Here is a 21,671-nt window from a genome sequence, read left to right on the forward strand (position 1 = left end):
ACTGCTCTTCTTAACGTCAATCTGATGTCCCTAATGCCAGCTTCCCCCGCCTACCTTCAACCCTCCACCTGATGGGTATCTCTGCTGCACCTGCTGTGGGGCACTGGCCTGCCCCTGCTTCTTCTCTCTTGGTCTTTCTGCAACTCCATTTCCTACTTCTCCTCCTATTTCTCTCCATGTTTCTTCTTGGTCTCCTTTGCTGCCTCCTCTTTGTCTTTCTACTCTGTGATTATTGGTGTTCTGAAGGATTCATTCCTTAGCCCTTCCTCTCTTTGCCTCTGTCCTGGTCACTCTTCCCTGACAAATCCAGAACCATCTTATTTGTGGTACTTTGTGCCACATGCCATACAGAGATGAATAAAACATGATTCCTGACCTCACAGCACACACTAGATCTACAGGGAAAGATAGGCAATGAAATAAGGAAAAGTAATAAAATGTTAGTGATTCCATGGTACAAGTTTGGATGATATGATGGGGGCAAAAATTCATTCTACATGAAGACAAAGAACAGGCAGAACAATGCCCTACTAGAGAACTTACCATGTAGCATAATAGAAGTGAAGGGTTTTCAGGTCTAAGGCATGCATAATAATGCACACAGAAAATGAATAAACACAAGTGTGTGTGTGTGTGTGTGTGTGTGTGTGCATTTCTGGGCGGAGGATGGAGTGTGCAAGGAGGGCTTGGGGTAGCTGAGGCAGAATGGAGGAGACATCTAAGTGTCTTGGGGCAGTGCTATTTCCCAATTACATAAAAATATTTCTTTATTTTAATATCCTGTACAGCCATACAGGAACATTGCTGCCTTCCTCCTTGGACTGGGAATTCCATGAGGACAGACTACATCTTAATCATTTCTGTGATCCTAGCTCTTAGTATAGTACTCTGTTTATAGTGAGTGACTGATGTTTTGTGAACTAAATAGAGTGCAATTAACGGCTTAGTAAAACCCTTCACCTCTATTCAGAAAAGCAACTCAACTCACAAGAGTACATTGGCAAATGAGTCATGTAGAATAGGTTTGGCTGTGATAACAAATAATCCCAAATCTTAGTGGTTTATTACACAGGCTTATTTCCCACACATATGACTTGTCCATCGCAAGACATCTGGGGGCTCTGCTACATATCTCCTCTCTCAGGGACCCAGGCTGATGAAATAACCACCATCTGAAACAGGTGGTCAACACTGCAGAGGAAAAAAAGAGAATGTGACAAATTGTGCGCTAACTCTTAAAGCATATGCTGGAAAATGAAATGTCACTTTGCTTACATTTCATTGACCAAAGCAAGCCTTATTTGATGCCACATTTTCTTTTATGAAAGACGGTCTTCATAGGTGCAACATGATTGCTAGCTGTGGGCCCCATGCTTTGCTAGGATCTGTCGGGGAAACAGGGATAAGGGAGTGCCCCTGCTCTTTGGAGGATCACACTATAGTGAGGAAGATGGGTATATAAACAGATGTACTGTAATAGGTCTTACAGGGGGAATGAGCTTTTAATGGACTGTAAAAAGATTTCTCTCTCTCTTTCTTTCTCCTTCCTTCCTTCCTTCCTTCCTTCCTTCCTTCCTTCCTTCCTTCCTTCCTTCCTTCCCCTCCTTCTGATTCTTCTTCTTTTTCTTCCTTCTCCTTCCCCTCCTCCTCCTCCTCCTCCTCCTCCTCCTTCTTCTTCGAGGCTGATCAGAGCTGATTGCCACCTCTAGGTTAACTCCTGGGCTCAAGTCATCTTCCTGCATCAGCCTCTTGAGTAGCTAGGATCACAGGTGGATGCCACCATGCCTAGTTAATTTTTAAATATTTTATTATTATTTAGAGAGGATCTTGTTATGTAGGCCAGGCTGGTCTTGAACTCCTGGGCTCAAGTGATCCTCCCTCCTTCGCCTCCCCAAGTGCTAGGATTACAGATGTGAGTAGCCACACCCTGCCAAAGAGGGAGTTTCTGCCATAAACTCCACGGGGGTTCAATTTCATGCCAGCTTACCAGCCCCTCATATGGATAGCATACAGGCTTGAGATCTGTGAACCTCTATATCCAACATATATTTTTACATTTGTACTATCAAGCATTGTTGGGACTATCTGTTATGTCTCAGTGTCTCCTCTCACCCTCCAGCTAGAGAACAAGGACACCAGGACAAACAGACACAATTCCATTAGGTAGCACTGGTCTCTGTCACCTCAGTGCCTAGCAGTGGTGGTAGAAGGTGGTACTTAATATGAGGACGTACTTGGCACATAATGAATGAATGAGCAGATGAATGAATGAATAAATGAATGGCCATTCTTATATTAAGTACCATTCTTGTAGCTTCTCATTTCTTGTTCTTCCAGGAGTCTTCACTCAGTTCCTGGGTACACACCTCTCAGTTTGGACATAGATTTCATTGCCTGTTTTCTCGCTTTTCCTCTGCCTTTGTTCTTAGCACATGGCTTCTGACAAATGGCATTACGGTGACCCTTGTCATTGCAGCTTCTGTTTGTCTTCCAGGGTTTCTCCACCTCTCACACTCTCTCGCCCCCTCTGAATTGAGGCCTGATTCACGCTGCAGTGTTCATTCTAAGGAGCAAGAAGCAGCTGGAAAATCCACACTGTTTTCTATGTTTGCTGTGGGTACTGAGTGGAATAGCACTCCCCCAAAATTCATGCCTAGCCAGGATCTCAGAATGTGACCTGATTTGGGGATTTGAAATCAGAATGTCAAAGAGACATCTGCGCTCCCATGCTTTTTGCAGCCCTCTTCACAATAGCCAAGACGTGAAATCAATCTAAGTGTCCGTCAATGGATGAATGGATAAAGAAAATATGGTGTATAGACATAGTAGAATGATAGTCTTAAAGAAGAGGGAAATTCTGTCACTTGTCACAACATAGATGGACTTGGAGGACCTTATGCTAAATGAAATAAACCAGGTAGAGAACAACAAATGCTGCATGTTCTTACTTATTTATGGAATCTAAAACGGTTGAGCTTATAGAAGCAGAGGGTAGAATGGTGGTTCCCAGAGACTGCAGGTTGTTCAGGAGAGTGTGGAGATGCTGATCAAAGGCTACAAAGTTTTGGCTAGAGAGGAGGAATAAGTTTAAGAGGTATATTGGTCGGCGTGGTGGCTCACGCCTATAATCCCACTACTTTGGAAGGCCGAGGTGGGTGGATCACGAGGTCAGGAGATCGAGACCATCCTGGCTAACACAGTGAAACCCCGTCTCTACTAAAAATGCAAAAAATTAGCCAGGCGTGGTGGCGGGCGCCTGTAGTCCCAGCTACTCGGGAGGCTGAGGCAGGAGAATGGCATGAACCCGGGAGGCGGAGCTTGCAGTGAGCCGAGATCACACCACTGCACTCCAGCCTGGGCGACAGAGCGAGACTCCATCTCAAAAAAAAAAGGTCTATTGCACAGCATTGTGGCTGTAGTTAATAATAATGTATATTTCAAACTTGCTAAAAGTAAATTTCAAATGTTCTCACTACAAAAAATGAATATCTGAGGTTATGAATATGTGAACTGCTTGACTTAATCATTCCACATTGTATACCAGTATTATAACATCATATTGTACTCCATTAGTATATTATAAAATTATAATTTGTCAATTTACAAGGACTAAAAAAGAAATGTGACCTTATTTGGAAATGGGGTCTTTGTAGGTCAGATGTAATGAGTTAAGACAAAGTCATACTACAGGAGGATAGACTGTAATTCAATGACTGGTGTCCTTATAGGAAGATAAAACAGGAACACAGACACACAGACAGACAGACACACACACACACACCCCACCCCATCACCACCAGCAACCATCAGAAGTAGGAAGGGGAATGGAAGCTGTCCTTAGAGCCATTAGGGAGAGCCTGGCCTCTGGAATGTGAGAGGGCACATTTCTGTGGTTTTAAGCCACTCAGTTTGTGGTAATTTGTTAAAGCAGGCCCAGGAGGCGAAGCCATGTTGCTCTTGTCTGGTTTTGCACTGGTAAATGAAGAAGCAGCTTCTTTTCCCCATCGGTCTTCCCAGTCCCGGCACCTGGGCAGGTGCTCCAGCCTCTGAGCTTTTGCAAACTGAGAGGGCGAGGCAAGCGGCTTTGCGGTAGTCTTCCCAAAGGTCCTCAATCCAAACACCCATTCCCTGTGGGCTCTGCTTCCTCATAATGGCCAAGTTGTCTTCGTGGTGCTCAGGTATGATCGGATGAGAGCTAAAGGAAAGGCAAGGAAGAAATCTCCCTAGGTCTTTAGAGGTGGGGGCCAAGAAGGAAGGGTCAAATGGGAACTCTGTCTTCCAGCCTTGCTCTCTGGGGCCCTGAGAAGGTGGTTAGTGAAATGGTCAAGGAAGTCATAATAAATGTCCTTGTCCTACAAGTTCTGTCATTCTCACGGCTCAGGTCTTCTTTCTTGTTCTCTACCACCCCCACCCCTCTCCCAGCTACCACAACTCCCCAAATGTAGAATTAGTTCACTCCTATAAACTAATGCCAATGGCTCATAGGAGGATGAGTGGCAGGAGTAATGCCAATAGCTAATACTTATTATGAAGTACTTACTATGTATCATGCAGCCTATTTAGTGATTTACAAATAGTAACCCCTTTTATCCTCACAACACCCCTATGGGGTAGGTGATATTATTATCCACACTTTATAGACGAGGAAACCAAGACCCAGAGAAGTCACACAACTTGCCCAAGATCACGCAGCTAGCAAGTGGCAGAGGAAGGATTTGAACCTGGCTAGTCAGACTACAAAGCCCCTGTAACCTGATGACTACTATTCATTCCAATTCAACAGACCTTCGACTGTGGCCATAAACATTTCTAAGATATGACTATTTTTAATCTACAAAATGGCAATTTCATATAGTTCAAACCACACATACCAAGAATCCTGAGCTAAATTCTGTACATAACAAGCACAACAAGATGGCTGGGATAATGTAATTCATTTTCTTCTTTTTCTTAGCATAGCACCTTCACACATTAGGTATCATACGATGAGAATTGATTGTGGAGTAGGACAAACTTTGATTCAGATCTGGGCTCTGTTACTTACTGACCATGTGATTTTATGTACAAGTTATTTCTCTTCTTTGAACTTCAGTTGAACTTCTTCTCTGTTATCTATAAAATATGGGATATTACTTCTTACATCACAAGGTGGCTGTAAGGATAAAATGAAATAATGTGTTCAAAAGTATCTAGAGCACAATACATATTATGGATAGGAAAGGGAGACACACTGCACCCAACATCCAGTAACTTACAGTCAGGAGGAAGGAACAAAGTTATTTGTAAATAATTCTTACACGATGCACAGCTGGCCAACCGGAAGATGGCCCACCAGAAATTAAATTTGGGTTCTTCTCTCACTTGACAGAAGTTGCCAGCTGCTTCTGGTGTGTGCGTCAGTGGACAAATGCACGGAAACAGACCTCCCGGGAAGAACTGATGGAGGTGCTAGTGGAGGGTGAGTGGTCCCCTCATCCCAGGAGAAGTGTGTAAAATAAGCCTTTATTTCCTGAGTGACTGAGGCAAAACCACCTCAGCTCTAGGTATAACCGGTAGCCTAAGGAGTCCAGGGTTTCCTGGGAGGGAAAGCAGTGATATTCCAATCAGAAACATTAGTAAACCGAGGGTAGCACTGCAATTCAATTGATGTATATCAAGAAAGGCAGGGTCAGCAGGCTAGAGAGGAAAAACGATGGCAGTCTGGTGGGTCCAAAACATTTCTCCTTAAATTATGCTATAATACTATATAAACAAAAATTGCTACAAGTAAGATTTGCCCTCAAAATTATCCTCAGAAAAGAGTCACTTATAAGAAAAGTTTCTTATATTTCAGGGCATATACTCAATTACGTAATTGTGAACAACAACCTTTTCTCCTCTTTGTTGAAAAGAGCATTAGCCTGATATAACCTCCATTAATTCTAGTTTTAGGCACATATGAGTCATCTGATGGAATGAGAGCTGGAGGGAGATTAAATAAAATTTACCAATTGATCCAGGGAGGAATGGCTTCATAATAGCATGTCTTCAGTATTGTTTCAAGTAAGCCTTTGAAAGATCACTTAGAGGCCCGGCACAGTGGCTCACGCCCGTAATTTCAGCACTTTGGGAGGCCGAGGCAGGCAGATCACTTGAGGTCAGGAGTTTGAGACTAGCCTGGCCAACATGGCAAAACCCTGCCTCTATCAAAAATACAAAAATTAGTTGGGCTTGGTGGCGTACACTTGTAGTCCCAGCTACTTGGGAGGCTGAGGCAGGAGAATTGCTTAAACCTGAGAGGTGGAGGCTGCAGTGAGCCCAAATCACACCACTGCCCTCCAGCCTGGGTGACAGAGCAGGACTCTATCTCAAAAAAAAAAAAAAAAAAAAAAAAAAAAATTACTTAGTAGAGTGATACAGAATGTGGTTCCACCGTGAAAATCAAGAATATCAAGATTATGCATTGTGTTACTCTATGATCAAGATTATGCATTGTGTTACTCTATGATCAAGATTATGCATTGTGTTACTCTTTTTTCATGGTTGTTGTAACAAATTACTTCAAATGCAATGGCTTAAAACAACTCTGACTTATTAGCCCCCCAGTTCTGGAGCTTAGAAGTCCAAAAAGCGTCTCACTGGGCTAAAATCAAGGTGTCCAGAGGGCGGTGTTCCCTCTGAAGTTTCTATGGAAGAATCCCTTATCTTGCGTTTTCCAGCTCCTGCAGGCTGCACGCCTGACTCACGGCTGTCTCTTCCATCTTGAGAGTAGGTTGGGTCATTCTCGTATCACATTACTGTGACCTACCCTTCTGCAGTCTCTTCCACATTTAAGAACCCCTGTGATTATATTAGATGTTCCTGGATGATCCAGGATAATCTCCATATTTTAGGGTCAGCTGATTAGCAATCTTAATTCCGTCTGCCACCTTAATTCCCCTATGCTATGTAACCTAACATATTCACAGGTTCTGGGGATTAGCACGTGGACATCTTTGGGGGTTCATTATTTTTCCTACCACGTGCACCTATAAGATTAAAAAAATAAAAATGAAAGGACCTCTCCTAACATAATGAGAATGGCTAGTTGAGGTCTGGGATAAATACCCTCTGACAATGCAATGTGTCAAGCAACACATATTACCAGGAAGTTAATCTACTTGGAAAATTCTTAGATGACTCAAAAGTCATTTGTTAGAAATTGACTCTGATGATCAAGAAATATAAAAATTTGGATAAAATTGTTGCATAAATGAGAGATGAGAAAAAGCAATATTTAAAAAACAGTATGAGTAGTTCATTAAATATGTTAAGCAGATATTTGACTATTTTTGCTATACCCCTAAGGGTTATATATTTGAGTTAGTCAAAACACTTATTTTTTAGGTATTTTTATTTAAAAGCAGGATCCTCTGGTATTGGGATCACCTTATATTTGAGCATATGATAAACACTTCTTTATTATAAAATTAATATAAGATCTAAATAAAAATTCAAATGGTCAGGGGGTACATAGCTCCTTCTTGTCTTTCAGGCATCAGCTCAAAACCTCTTCTTCAGTGAGACTTTTCCTATGCCCATGTACTCTCTATCAAATAATGTCAGCTCAGGCTGCCATAACAAAATACCACAGCCTTATGGCTTACCCAACAGGAACTTATTTTCTAACAGTTCTGGAGGCTGCAAAGTCCAAGATCAAGGTGCTGGCTAACTGGGATCCTTGGTGAAGGTTCTCGTCCTGGCTTGTAGATGACTGCCTTTTTGTGGTGTCCTTAAAAGCCAGAGAGAAAGAGCAAGCTCTTTTGTGTCTCTTCTTATAAGGGCACTAATCCCATCACAAGGGCCCTCATCTAACTCTGATCACCTCCCAAAGGCCCAGTCTCCAAATATCATCACAGTGGGGATTAGGGCTTCAACATAGAACCTTGGGGGGCTACAGTTCAGTCTCTTGGGCTTGGTGCACTGTTCCAGTTCTCATAAACTTATTACTTAAACTATTACTGAATATGTAGTATTACATAAACTTATTACTAGTTGAAATTAGCATCTATTTAATTGCTTGCTAATGGCACACATCCCACTATTAGAACATAAACTCCACCAGAGAAGACCATGTCAGTCTTTCTCAATAGCCCCGGTCTTTGAGCCTCTATGAGCTGTCCCAGAATGGCACCAGCCCTTGAAACAAACTAGTGATTGATTTTACTGACCTATTTGCCAAGAAGACTATCTCACAATGTCTTGACTACTTATAGACTTTGCCGTGCTTTCTCCACAACAGAGTAGAAGGAATTATACCAGGATTGATTAGATGTGGAGAGGACCCAATGATGGATACATTCAAGGACCAGCAGTGCTCTTCAGAGCTGCGTTGCTCAACTTTACAAAGTGAAGACATTTATGTGGCTTATGCCTCAAGGCACTGCTCATCTGGCCAGTCAAGTGAAAAATGAATGGTGAGGATCTTTCCCTGGCTGCAAGCCCGTATGTTGATGATGAAACAAAGGCTCCGAGAGGATGAGTGACGAGCTTGAGATCTCAGCTCTAGGGACAGAAGGAATTGGGGTTAGAATCCAGGTTCCCTGGCTCCCACTGAAGAGCATCCTCATGACAGCCCCACTGCCTCTTCCCGTTTTAGTTGAAAAGCCATCTAAAGCCAGCCTCTGCTCAGATGCAGGCTCCAGTAGTTTGGTGTCAAAGGCCATCCTTTGCCATTTGCCCAGAGGGAAATGGAACAGAAAAAAGTTCCAAATGTGTTCCCTAGTGTGCTGTGTCTACTCATCGCCTGCGTGGCTTGGCAGAGGCAGCCTGTGTTTGGGGCTGAGAAGACCTTGTTCCCTTTAGTAGTTGTGAACATGAGGTTATGGCAAGAAAAACCTAACCAAGGAAGGAGGAGAGGAGTGACTAGAACTAGGATCATCAATCCAGCTGGTTCATAGGGTTCATTGGGAATCCACCCTCACTCTGAAGGTCTTCTTCAATCAATTTCCACCATTTCTGTTGAAAACATAGACACACTACTAATGTATTCATTAGAGAATACACTTTTTAAAATTGGCAAGTAAGCAAATGGTGAGCAGGCTGCATTCAGTATCAATTTGTTTTCAGAGAGTAAAGCAGGCGAAAGACAACTTCCTCATGAGCGCTCTTCTCACTTGAAATGCACACTGAGAAAGGAATGAAGCGCGGATTTAATCCAAGGCTTGGGTCATGTGTCGGGGCTCTGGGACGGCAGCACTGCCAAAGTGCCTTCAGATAAACAGAGACTGTGTCTGAAAAGCCTCCGTGGCCTTTTGCAGTCAGGCACAGTCATGTAAGATTCCTGAGGCCTCTGGCAGGCTCCATGGTGGAAACACCAGCAGGATTGGCTCAAGCCTGAGTCTGGGAAGAGCCGGGCATTGAGGTCACACTCCTCCTACTGTCCCTGCACATGTGGGGAGGCAGAGCTCCCCTGCTGGGTGAGAACACTGCTCCTGGCTGCAGGGGCCATGGAGCACCCCACTTAGTGCTGACAGCACCCTACATCCCACATCCACTCACTCTCCACCAAGGACTTCCACGGCCACCCCACTGTGTACAGAGATATAAGAAAAAAATGGTGATACCAGTTGGAATGGTGATCATTAAAAAGTCAGGAAACAGGTTCTGGAGAGGATGTGGAGAAATAGGAACACTTTTACACTGTTGGTGGGACTGTAAACTAGTTCAACCATTGTGGAAGACAGTGTGGCAATTCCTCAAGGATCTAGAACTAGAAATACCATTTGACCCAGCCATCCCATTACTGGGGATATACCCAAAGGATTATAAATCATGCTGCTATAAAGATACATGCACACGTATGTTTATTGCGGCACTATTCACAATAGCAAAGACTTGGAACCAACCCAAATGTCCATCAATGATAGACTGGATTAAGAAAATGTGGCACATATACACCATGGAATACTATGCAGCCATAAAAAAGGATGAGTTCATGTCCTTTGTAGAGACATGGATGAAGCTGGAAACCATCATTCTAAGCAAACTGTCACAAGAACAGAAAACCAAATACCGCATGTTCTCACTCATAGGTGGGAATTGAACAATGAGAACACTTGGACACAGGGTGGGGAACATCACACACCTTTGCCTGTCATGGGTTGGGGGATTATGGAAGGGATAGCATTAGGAGAAATACCTAATGTAAATAATGAGTTAATGGATGCAGCAAACCAACATGGCACATGTATACATATGTAACAAACCTGTACGTTGTACACATGTACCCTAGAACTTAAAGTATAATTAAAAAAAAAAGAAAAGAAAAGAAAAAAAGGTGATAGAGGTGGTGGAGGAGAGTAGAGAAGGAAGCAAAAGGAAAGCACAGTGAGTGCGTTTGGGGAGGGAGATTGGGAGTGAATGCAAAAAAGTGGAGCACATGGCATTGGTTGCTTAGTGAGCCAGATTGCATCATTGGCCCCACATCGTTACTTTTCTTTTTGTTTTCTTTGAGAGACAGAGTCTCACTGTGTCACCCAAGCTAGAGTGTAGAGATGATCATAGCTCACTGCAGCCTCCACTTCCTGGGCTCAGGCGATCCTCCCACTTCAGCCTCCTGAGTAGCCTGGACTAGGAGAGCACACCACCACATCCAGATACTTTTCCTATTTTTTGTAGAGACAGGGTTTCACCGTGTAGCTCAGGCTAGTCTCAAACTTCTGGGCTCAAGCAATCCTTCTGCCTTGGGCTCCCAAAGTGTTGGGAATACAGGCATGAGCCACTATGCGGGGCCACATCCTCACTTTTCCTTGGACCCACACTCTGTGCCAGGTGACTTTGCAGCTCCTTCCACTACTAGGTTTCTCCAGCCCTGACTTCAGGTTTGGCCATATGACTAGCTTTGGCTGATAGAATGAGACAGCAGGTGACAGTGTCCTGGTCATCAGTCTAGACGGTAGGAGGCCCTGCATGATCCTGCTTGCATTCCTGTGTCTGGGCCTTTGCTATGAGAAGAGCATTCCTCAGTAGCCTGCTGGTCCAGAAGGAGGAGGGACTCGTGGAGCAGAGCCTAGCTCCGTGTGGACGTCCTGGTGATCTATAGTTTCTGAACAAACTCAACTGAGAGCAGCAGAACCATCTGATGAGCTCAGTGGGATCAGCTGACCTCTATGTCCCAGAGAAACAATAAATGGGTGCTGTTTTAAACCACTGAATTTTGGAGGTTTGTTGCATGTTGATAGTGTGAGAGTTGCAGATAGTAGGATGAAATCACTTTTGTCAGACTCAGGCAAAATAGAGCTGGGAAGGCCAGACGGAGAGGAGGCTCATGCTTATGTGTCTGGGGTAAGAACTACTTCCAGGGACTTTCTAAAAACCTCTGGAGTCCTTCATGCATCTCCTGCTTTGATAAGGTTCATCATCAGACCTTCTTTAGAACTGCGCTAATTCACATAACATGTTCTTGAAAGAACAGTTGCCTGGTGATGACATCTCCACCAACGAACTGACAAGAACTCTGGCTTCAAACCTCTGGAACCGATGAACTCTGTTTCCAAGCAGCTTGGGTAAATCTGTTGTTTGCTAATAAAAGTCCCCTTACCCTTCCCTCACTGAATGCATTGGTGGCTTGCCATTTCATGCATTCCAGATTATAATCTTATTTCTATTCCTGAGTTAACCCAGCATATTTAGAGATAATTTTTTCTGGTGTCTTTTTTGTGTAGTTAACTGATACACTTGCCTAACAGCCATACACCTTTCGTCCTTGTTACATAATCCTGCTCTTTTAATGATGGCAGTGTTACCATTTGCCACATAATTTCTCTTTTAGGCTTTTTTTTTTTTTTTTTTTTTTTTTTTTTTTTTTTTTCCAGCTAGGGATGACCACAGGATCTAGTTTTGGCCAAGCAGATGTAAAAGGAAATCTTATTTCTGGAAAAGATTTTCCAGAATTTTTTTTTGTATAGTTAACTGATATACTTGCCTAACAGCCACACACCTTTCTTCCTTGTGACATAATCCTGTTTTTTTAATGATGGCAACGTTACCATTTGCCGGATAATTTCTCTCTCGGGCTTTCTTGCAGCTAGGGATGACCACAGGATCTGGTTTTGGCCAAGGAGACATAAAAGGAAATCTTATTTCTGGAAAAGATTTTCCTCCCTGGTCCAATAGCAAAGTCCTTTTCTGTCTGTCCCTTTCTTTTCTGCTTGGGCATTGGCGTGACTACATAATGCCTGGAACTGCGGAAGCCATCCGGTCACCATGAAGTCACAGGTTCAAGGATGAAGGATTTGCACACTGCGGGTGCCCAGACAGAAGGATGAGAAAAGCCTGGGTTCTTGATCACATCGCTGAGCAGCAGACAAACCCTGGGGCCACCTACATCCAGCCTCTCATGTGGGAAACAGGAATTATCTTTATGGTTTTAACTACTGTCTGTTAGATTTTCTGTTGTGGCAGAAAAAGGAATTCTTCAGTGGCAAGGGACATGATGAAGGTGGAGGAGAGAGTGTGGGTGATAAGTTAGGATGTGTGTCATAGGGCAGTGAAATGAACGTTGTACTAAGAATTAGGAGACCTTTTCCTATTTAGTAGTGACCCTGAGTAATTCGCACAACTCTCTTGGCTGCAACGTCCTCTTCTGAGAGAAGAAGGCATGTACCTGGATGATCTCTAAGGTTTCTACAGTTCTAACATTGATTCTGAACCTACTACAGCAAGGGCTCCGGGTGCCATAGCTGGGCAAACATTCACAGAGGATTTTGGAGAACTATTAATTATGTTCAAGGAAAAGATTGAGAATAGTGGTTTTACAGCAAATGCTTAGCTCTGGGCTTGCAGATAATGAGTTTCTTTTTCATTTTTGACTTTGTGCCTCATGTAAGTGTTACCTGCTCTAGGGTACTTCCATGAGAGTGCTCATTAGAGGCTTCATTTACAAAAAACGATTTGCATGCAAGGGGCAAATGCTTCCTCTTCAGCAGCAGGTGTTGTGGGATGGAGAGAAACATGCTGGCTAATGCCTTGTCATTCAAATTCACAGAAATTTCTGGTATCCTGGGCAGGTTGAATACCATTCTAGGGAGAGAACGAAGGGAACACATCTGAATAAATTAGTCTATTTAGTTTTTGGTTCTGCAGAATAGAGCCTTGGCAGGATCCCAGAGAAGCATCAGCAGGGGGAAAAATCACGTTATTTTCTGTTCTAGCCAACAGCATTTTCCTGCCCGGACTGTGCAAAATGAACTTGCTTAGCTTTGCAGCCTTCTCCAGCTGCTGTTGTTTCTCTCTGGCCTTCTGGTCACATAAGGCCCTGGCTCAGTTAGGTTTATTCCATGCTATCATTTTTCTCCCACACCATTTTTCTTTCATCTCTCTTTGCACTTCACCACAATGATATTCATTAAGCTCTTTTTCTTCCCTTTCCTCCTACCTTCTATTCTCTCTTCTTTATCATCCCCCGCCCCTTCTCCATCATCTGCTATGTTGTGAAAGCATTCTTTGACATTTCCACATCAATATTCCTAAAATCTACCAAGAATTCTGGGGAACACAATTGCTCAGAGGGGATCACAATTGTCTAATGTAGTCATACAAAAGTATTTTTTACCAGCTACTATTTGCTGTTCAAAGAGAAGTCCAAAGCTAGGATCCTGGCATGTTGCATAAAAGTAGAGTTTGGAAGAAGGGCTAATTCTAGAGTAGAACCAGGGCAGGGCAGTGGAGACCCCTTGAACATGTGAACTGCATTCATTCGTAGACACGTTTTACATTTGCCAAAGATGACTGCAAAATTCTCGAACACTGAGCTTAAGACTATAAAGGGAGACAAATCACCAAATGCACCCCTTGTCATAGATGGAGCTTTTTTTTTTTTTTTTTTGAGACAGAGTTTCACTCTTGTTGTCCAGGCTGGAGTGCAATGGCATGATCTTGGCTCACTGCAACCTCCGCCTCCTGGGTTCAAGCAATTCTCGTGCCTCAGCCTCCCAAGTAGCTGGGATTACAGGCACGCGCCACCATGCCTGGCTATTTTTGTATTTTTAGTAGAGACAGGGTTTCACAATGTTGGCCAGGCTGGTCTCAAACTCCTGACCTCAGGGGATCCACCTGCCTTGGCTTCCCAAAGTGTTGATTACAGACATGAGCCACTGCACCCGGCCCCAGATGGAGCTTTCATAGAGGAGGAGCAGATGGAGTTGTCAAAGCAAAAATGTCCACTTTCAGCCACATTTGCCCTAGCAGGTATCAAAATCAACGTTGTGTCTCTGCCTAACCAATTCTAAGCAACTGAAATGGACCCAAACACCAAACCCCTATGCGCCCAACCAAAGACTCTTTCTTGACCAGTGAATGACTGGATTTGTTTGAGTTAATTGGGTTCAGGCCTATGGATTCACTGGGGCCACCTGCAGTGCTGGTGTTCAAACCTTAATCTGTGAGCCGTCACTTTCTAGACTGAAAAATCTCTAACTTTCTCCCTCTCTGCTAACTATTCAGTGTATTTCTTTGCTAGTGTGTGCTTCCTTGCCTGGAAAGTTAATAAACTTGGTTTGGTGGTTTTTATTTATTTTATACCTCTGGTGGCCTAAGTTTTATTATTTTTCAGAATGCAGGCTGTCGGGGAGCAAACTATCACTTAATATCTGGCAGTGACACAGAAAAAATTCTGAGCATTAAGACCAACTGAAAGAAACTCCCAAACCAAACCAAACCAAACCAAGCCAAACCAAACCAAACCAAACCAAACCAAACCAAACCAAACCAAACCAACCAAACCAAACCAAACCAAACAAAAAATATAAACCAGTAACAGCAGCAGCAACAACATAATAAGAACAAATCTCACTCATCAGACCACCTTGCTGGGAAATGCTACCCAGAATAATTTCCTGACTCAAGCCGTTTAAACTTGGAGTTGATTTCAACTGGACTAAGCCAATTTCAATAGTGGTCTAGATTTGAATACTGCTTCTAGATGTTTGTGTGACCTCCTTGTTTGGTATAGCATTCAAAGTCTAGTAGACTGGTAAGGAACCAAGGCCATAGGGCCAGGTGCTGTGGCTCCTGCCTGTAATCCCAGCACTTTGGGAGGCCCAAGTTCAGGAGTTTGTGACCAGCCTGCCCAACATGGTGGAACCCCGTCTCTACTAAAAATACAAAAAATTAGCCGGGCATGGTGGCAGGTGCCTGTAATCCCAGCTACTTGGGAGGCTGAGGCAGGAGAACCACTTGAACTCAGGAGGTGGAGGTCGCAATGAGCCAAGATCACACCACTGTACTCCAGCCTGGGAGACAAGAGCAAAACTCTGTCTCAACAAACAAACAAACCCCCAAGAAAACAAAACAAAAAAAATGAACCAAGGCCATAAGGTTAACAAAAATCACTTGTCTGTTACTTTTGAATTATTCACCATGTGTGCAGCACAATCTGGTGAATTTAGGTGGAAGCTGTGCATGTTTGACTTTTGTTCTGTGAAACATGGATTTGCTCAGAAGAATCCTTCCAAAATTTTAGTTCATTTTGTTTTGTGGTATTATTAAAGGAACCCAGGAGATTTTCAGTTCTAACTGGTGCTTCTACAGCACAACTTTCAAACCCTGGGTATTTTCTGAATCCTGTACATAGTTCCTCACTGAAGGAAACATCTGGCACTTTCCCCATAAGTGTACTTTCCTCTTACAACAAGATGCTGTTATGATGTGCTTTCCCCCTCATGGCAAGTTACTAATGTGCTTCATATTTGAGAAGAGAGTTTGCTGAAAATGTAGCAGAATTTATTTGATGTACATCTTGCGGTAGCCTTAAAATATTACAACCCAATCTTGTTTCTGCCTCTGGCTGTTCCGATCTTTAAAAGATTTTGGTTTTTAAGACCAAGTACATGATGCTTTGCATGTCCTGAATAAGATTGTGATCCAATGTCTTTGATGGTGGCCTTCCCTCTTATTGCTATCTTCAAGTAAAGTTTATTCAGTGCCTACTGTTCGGGGCTTTATCCTGGGAATACACGAAATAATGTTTGAGTATCTTGCCTCTGCCTTCTGGGAGTTCAGCTTAAGCCATCTTCCTTCTTCCCTCCCTCAAACATTTGTTAACAGGCAGAAAAATGAACATAAGAGGAATTCTTCAATAATTTAAGAGACAGGCCAGAACAAAGGCTCCTCCAAAGAATGAATGTTTAATGGCATGTTTCCAGAATGTAGGCTGCAGGAGAATGTGCACCCGGGGTGGGAGTAGATCAAAGGAAGGAGGTTAAATTATGGTTTATTTCTGATCCTTTTGTAGAATTCTTTCTGCAAGACATAGTTTCTTGGAGGATGTATCAGTTATCAATCGCTGTATAACAAGCCACCCTAAAACTGAGTGGCTTAAAAAGCACAATGATTTATTATCTCTAATGATCCTGAGGGCTGGAAATCTGGCTGGTTCTGTTACTTGTCTTGCCTGGACTCATTTACTTGGCTGTCGTCACCTGGGAGTTTGGGGCTGAGGGTCTAAGATGGTATCACTTACTGTCAGCAGATGGTGCTGACTGTGGGATGGGGTATCTCTGTTCTTTTTTACACAGTCTGTTATCTTCCAACAGACCAGAATGGACTTCTTCACAGCATGGTGGTCTCAGGATCCTAAGACCTAACCTCCAGAACTTGCGCGATGCTACTTCTGCTACATTCTATTGGTCCAAGTGGGTTTCAAGGACCTTCCAGATTCAAGAGGTGCAAAAATAGACTCCATCTTTTAATGGAAGAACCAAAGGGACATAGACCCAGAAAGCCATGATTCACTGTCATTATTATAACAATCTGTCACAACAGAACTGGGGTCAGATGAAAGGGCATGAGGGGAGGGCTAGAAGATGCGGGGAGAATAATCTAAGAATTGAAGACGAAGACTTTCTTTAGAATCTTTGTTCCTGTCTGTAATTATAGGATTCTCATGTGTCAGCAAAGCGTAGGTTGTCCCCGGTTATTTGTTGCTGGGGAAACAGGCTCAAAGGGATGTATTAGTGAAGGAAAAGTAATCAATGCTAGCAATTTTATTAATGTTTGGCACTTAGGGGAAAATATGTAAAATGGAAAAGCAGAACAAATAAGAATACCAAAGAGATATGGGGAGGTTATGTACCCAGATGTAAGTACACTAAAACAGAAGATTTTATCAGGAAATTATATATACATTCTATGCTATATGTATGTATTTTAGCATGCACATGAAATTCTTCTGTAAGATAAAGTCAACTTAGGGTTGAAACTTTTAAAGGTGGTTTTCCTTTTTATAGCCCTGCAATTTAGGCAGGCCATCACAGGGCAAAAGACATGCGGGTCCTTTTATTCAAGTCTCTCAGAGTCACAATCATGAATTTCTTATACATAGTCAGGAAACATGTAACTCTTTATTAAAGGAATTTCACCTAAAATCCATTATAAACTCATTTTTTTAAAACATGAATTTTAGAAAAAATTCTCATAGCACATTTTATCCCTTTCTCATCAATCTTTAACTTTTCCTTATTCATTTTCTCTGAATCTAAAATCAACAGTTTTTCCAAGTAGTTTCTGTCTTAGCAGTTACTATCATTCGTCTGTCGATGCCACAAGAACACTTCAGACTTCCTTCCGAGGTTAGTGGACTTAATTAAAGAAACGGCTTTAGTTTTCTTTCCAGCATGCCATGTCTCTATTTTCTTTATCATGCAGAAGTGAAAAAATGTCAGATAAAAGAGGAAAGAGTCACAGAGATCATAGTTGTGTTTTTATCCACTGCTAGTTGACCCTTGAATTTATTTTTGCAGAACTTCCTCTTTTCCTCCTTTTAGTTGACTTCTCTAACCAGAGCTAGTCTGAGTCTGAATGAAACACAGGCAACTTACACTTTCTCCATCCGTCATAATCAATAACCACTTCCTTATAAGCTGTGGTAACTTCAGGCTTCTATGGCAACTTTCATGGTAGACCTATAAGAATTTTTAACAGTTTGAAAACCAATCTTAAAGGTTTGAAAGGGTGACTCACACCACTTTTATTACATAAATGCCTTCTTTATTCCTTGAGACAGGACAACTCAAGTAAATAAGGAAATAAACAAGAAAACAAAAATCACTCATTTGGAGATGATTACTCTTAAGTATATGTCTTAACTATGCCCCACGCTGAGACATCTTTTTGAGAAGTGTTCTAGTAAGTTCTAAATGAGCTTACCTAATTCTCTTCCCTCGACAGCCCTCAAATAACACAAACAACGGCCCTCTTCACTCACCAACTCAAGCAATGGTGCGTCTCCACCTGGTGTTGTGGCATGGCGGGTCTCTGTGGCAAGGGCTTTGTCTCCGTACTCTCTGTGAAGGTGTTGAAGATGATCCTGAGGTCCCAGTTCTCTGGAAGGAGTCTTGGGGGTAGTTAGCCTCTGCTGAATCTCGGTATAGCAGTGCAAGGTCAAAACCCCAAATGCACTCAATCTTGAGTTATTGAAGTTGGATGAGACTTGAAGTCATTATTGGGCACAACATCTGGTGTTTCAGTCCCAAGGCCACAAGCAGAATGTTACAACCTCTGACACGTAATGATTTTGCATTTCATATAGCAGCTTAAGTTTTTCACAGCCTGAACTCAATTAATTTTCACCGCCCACTGTGGAGGTGGAGAGGGAAGTGCCATGTATTTTTGCAGTAGATGTGATAGCCTGTCATTGATCACTCATTTGATTAACACCAAAACTTGGCCTGTACTTCAGGAGGACAAAGAAGCCTCCTGAGTGTCTGGTCTGTGGATCAGGTGCCTCAGGTCCTCTGCTCTCAACTATCAATCTTTTCAGCTGGCCATTCGGAAGGCATTACAGGGCAAACCATACGTAGTTGAGACCAATGGCCTGTGCCCATGGGCAGACCTGTCTGTTGATGGGCAGAAAGGACAGCTCTAGATAACAAGCATGTGAACGACACCCCCTGGTGTTGGTGAGGATGGATCAACCGGCACAGACATAAACTACTGTCAGGGCTGTAACAGGAGCAACCTTACCTACCGACAGTGCTCAGGCAACAGAGTATCAGTGTGGTAATATATCATTATTCTAATTGGCTGTTTGGGCTTCATTGTATGGATATGCTATAATTTATTTAATCAATGTTTAAGTTGTTTCCAATTTTTCACCATTACAAAAATGTTTAATGACCATCCTTGTATATCTTTCTCTGTCACCTTGACCCATTATGGCCTTGGGGGGGAAAAAATCCCATGAATGAAATTGTTGATTCAAACTTTAAAATACTAATACATAGGGTCAAGTGACCATCTAAAAAGTTGTGTGCTAAAATTATAAATCAATTACCTATGCTTTATTTTAGTATTTTAATTAAAATGTACATTTTTATGTCTAGATATTTGCTCCTTCTGAAATTTATTTAGGTAGAAATCAAGGTCAACCTCTAAAACAGGCTTTTTCTTGGAAAAATGGAAACTAGTAATTTACCCCATGAATCGTATTTTTAAAAATTAAATTCTACTTCAATAGTAAGAGGTGATAGAAGATGCTATTGTATTTCCTTTTTTGCTTCTTTGTTAAAGAATCAGGATTGAGGCCAGCTGTGCGTGTAGGAGAAAGAGTCAGCAGAATCTCTTTCTATTCCTTCCCTAATCATACCCCTTGAGAAAACTAGTTGCTGTTCCTTTCTTGTTTCTTGATCTTTTCCCAGACCTCTGCAATATTACTTTTTTCTCTCTGGCTTCTTATTGCCTGTCTTCATTCATTCTTACTCCTTGTCTACCACCCATTGCCAGGAGACGGTCCTGTGTCCCAAGAGCCTACCCTGGTTCCCGATGTTTAGTAGCCCTCCCCGCACAACATAGCCCAGTGGCCCGAGCTCTCACACGCTGCTCTGCCTTTGCTTGGGTTGTTCTCATTGCCTGGCATGTATTTCCCTCATTTTTCTACTTAAAAAACTTACTGCCCATGACTGGCTCAACTGTCCCGTCCTTGGAGAATATTCATTGACCACTCTCTGCCTCCCCCAGGAAGAACTGAATCTTCCCAAGGCTGTTCCCATAATACTATGAGCAGACTGCAGTGCAGGAGATCAGAATATGCCAGTCTTGAAGATGCCACTTTGGCTCAAGAATTATTTTGAGCTGAAGGTGATTGAGAAGCAGCAAATGGAGGAAAAGCTTTCTATCCTCCCTTTTTCTATCTGAAGGCAGAATATAAATTTCCCTTGCTGGTGTTGTTCCCCTTTCCTTTTCCCATATCCAGAGTTGAAAAATAACAATTATCACTAGAGACAAAAAGGGCACCAGGTTGGGTCTGCACAAACAAATGTTAATGAAATAACTCTTATCATTCATTAATTTTTCCCATATATTTACCGTTCCACAATTTACCACCCCTAGAAGTCCCAATCCCTTTTTGCTTGCTTTGTCATTTCTCCACAAATTTATTGCCTTTTGTTAAGATGGTATATAAACTCCACATTCTAACATTCCATTGAGTTACTCATCGCTGTTCTCCAATGAGTACATCTATTGCATATATAGATAAATTCTGTTTTTTCCTCATGTTAATCTTTTATCAGCTTGATGTGTGAGTCCCAGCCACTCAATCAAAGAGGATAGATCGGGAGCTTCTTTCCTCCCTTATAGCAGGTACTGAGCTTACCTCAAAGTCATTGTGACTTCATGTCTCTTTCTTTTATTAGACTATGCACTTTTGCATTTTTAGTATTTAACGCAATACTTGGTGCAGAGTAGGTGCCCAGCCAATGGTTGCTGAATAAATGAATGAATGATTCACAGTGAGGCAAAATTCATAATTTTGCCAGAAGTTTGTCATCCTGACTATAAAGAGTCACATGCATGTCACCTCCCCACCCAGTTACCACTCTGACTATCCTTCCAAGTCTACATAGAAGATGGCTCCAGAATTTTAAAACTGACAAAATTCCTGTTCCTGATTCTATTTCTGACTCACTCTATCCCTTTATATTATTCACTTCCTGTCTACAATGGTGTTTGTTGGCTTCCAAAGCAAGGTGACCCTTGAGGGACGATAACAACTAAGGGCTTACAAATGATTTCAGAATACCATGAACTGTGAAAATGTAAATGCTGTTATGAATCAATAAAGTGGGTGAGGGAATCGAAACTGCTCAGCCCTCCCTTGAATTGCTAACTGCTTTATCTGCCAAATTAAAAAAGTACTAAAACCATCCCAAGGGGAGAGTCTTGGTATTCACTCTTCCTCATGAGTAATTTTTTAGTAAGAATAACAAATAATACAAGAAGCCAGAATTCCAGACAGGCGGGTTGGGTGGGGGTGTGGGGGTGGGAGGTTAGGGGGCTTGGGACTGTCTCTCTTGCTCTAATTCCCACTTTTGGTGTGTTTATTTAAGCATGTGTTTGCAAAGAGAATGATGCATAAATTATTAGTACCCAAAGGCAGTTCCTGTGAAGGGAAGAGACTTTATAAATGTTGCAGCAACTTTTTTTCCATGGGGTGCTGAGGGGTCCTGAAGGGATCAAGAGCTGTTGTGGATGTTTCTCCCTTTATGTCCCCTGCTACGAGAAGAGGTTTCCTGGATATGCCCTAAGGGTTTGGGAAGCCCTCTCGTTTTCTCCTCTAGTCAAGCCAGGGTCGACATCAGGTGCTGCTGGACCCCTGGCCTACCCACAATGGGTAGCTTATGATGGGAAATAATTAGCTGATTCAGTCCATGGCT

The 21,671-nt window shown here is 42.5% G+C and overlaps 1 protein-coding gene and 1 long non-coding RNA gene across 5 annotated transcripts in view; one reads left to right on the forward strand and one right to left on the reverse strand.

The window, feature by feature from the left end:
- Positions 1-18,852, reverse strand: part of LOC144336270 (uncharacterized) — a 100,877-nt gene extending 82,025 nt beyond the window's left edge. The window contains exons 1-3 of the long non-coding RNA XR_013407897.1: positions 18,224-18,852; positions 17,838-17,921; positions 14,078-14,201 (exon numbers count right to left, since the gene is read on the reverse strand). This is a non-coding gene — a long non-coding RNA (uncharacterized LOC144336270). The remainder of the gene's footprint in view (positions 1-14,077; positions 14,202-17,837; positions 17,922-18,223) is intronic.
- LOC114673536 (uncharacterized) overlaps positions 1-21,671 on the forward strand; it is a 159,129-nt gene that overhangs the window by 61,791 nt on the left and 75,667 nt on the right. Inside the window, exons 3-4 of one of the 4 annotated variants that reach the window (XM_077974206.1) lie at positions 5,369-5,458; positions 18,187-21,097. The exons of 2 other annotated variants lie outside the window; for them this stretch is intronic. In XM_077974206.1, coding sequence (XP_077830332.1) covers positions 5,369-5,458; positions 18,187-18,197 — 101 coding nt within the window. In that variant the 3' untranslated portion in view covers positions 18,198-21,097. Of the gene's footprint in view, positions 1-5,368; positions 5,459-18,186; positions 21,098-21,671 lie in introns of those variants that run through there. One more of the 4 variants, XR_013407886.1, reaches the window with a different exon arrangement.

The sequence above is a fragment of the Macaca mulatta genome, chromosome 17 (assembly GCF_049350105.2).
Source record: "Macaca mulatta isolate MMU2019108-1 chromosome 17, T2T-MMU8v2.0, whole genome shotgun sequence".
Lineage (NCBI taxonomy): Eukaryota > Metazoa > Chordata > Mammalia > Primates > Cercopithecidae > Macaca > Macaca mulatta.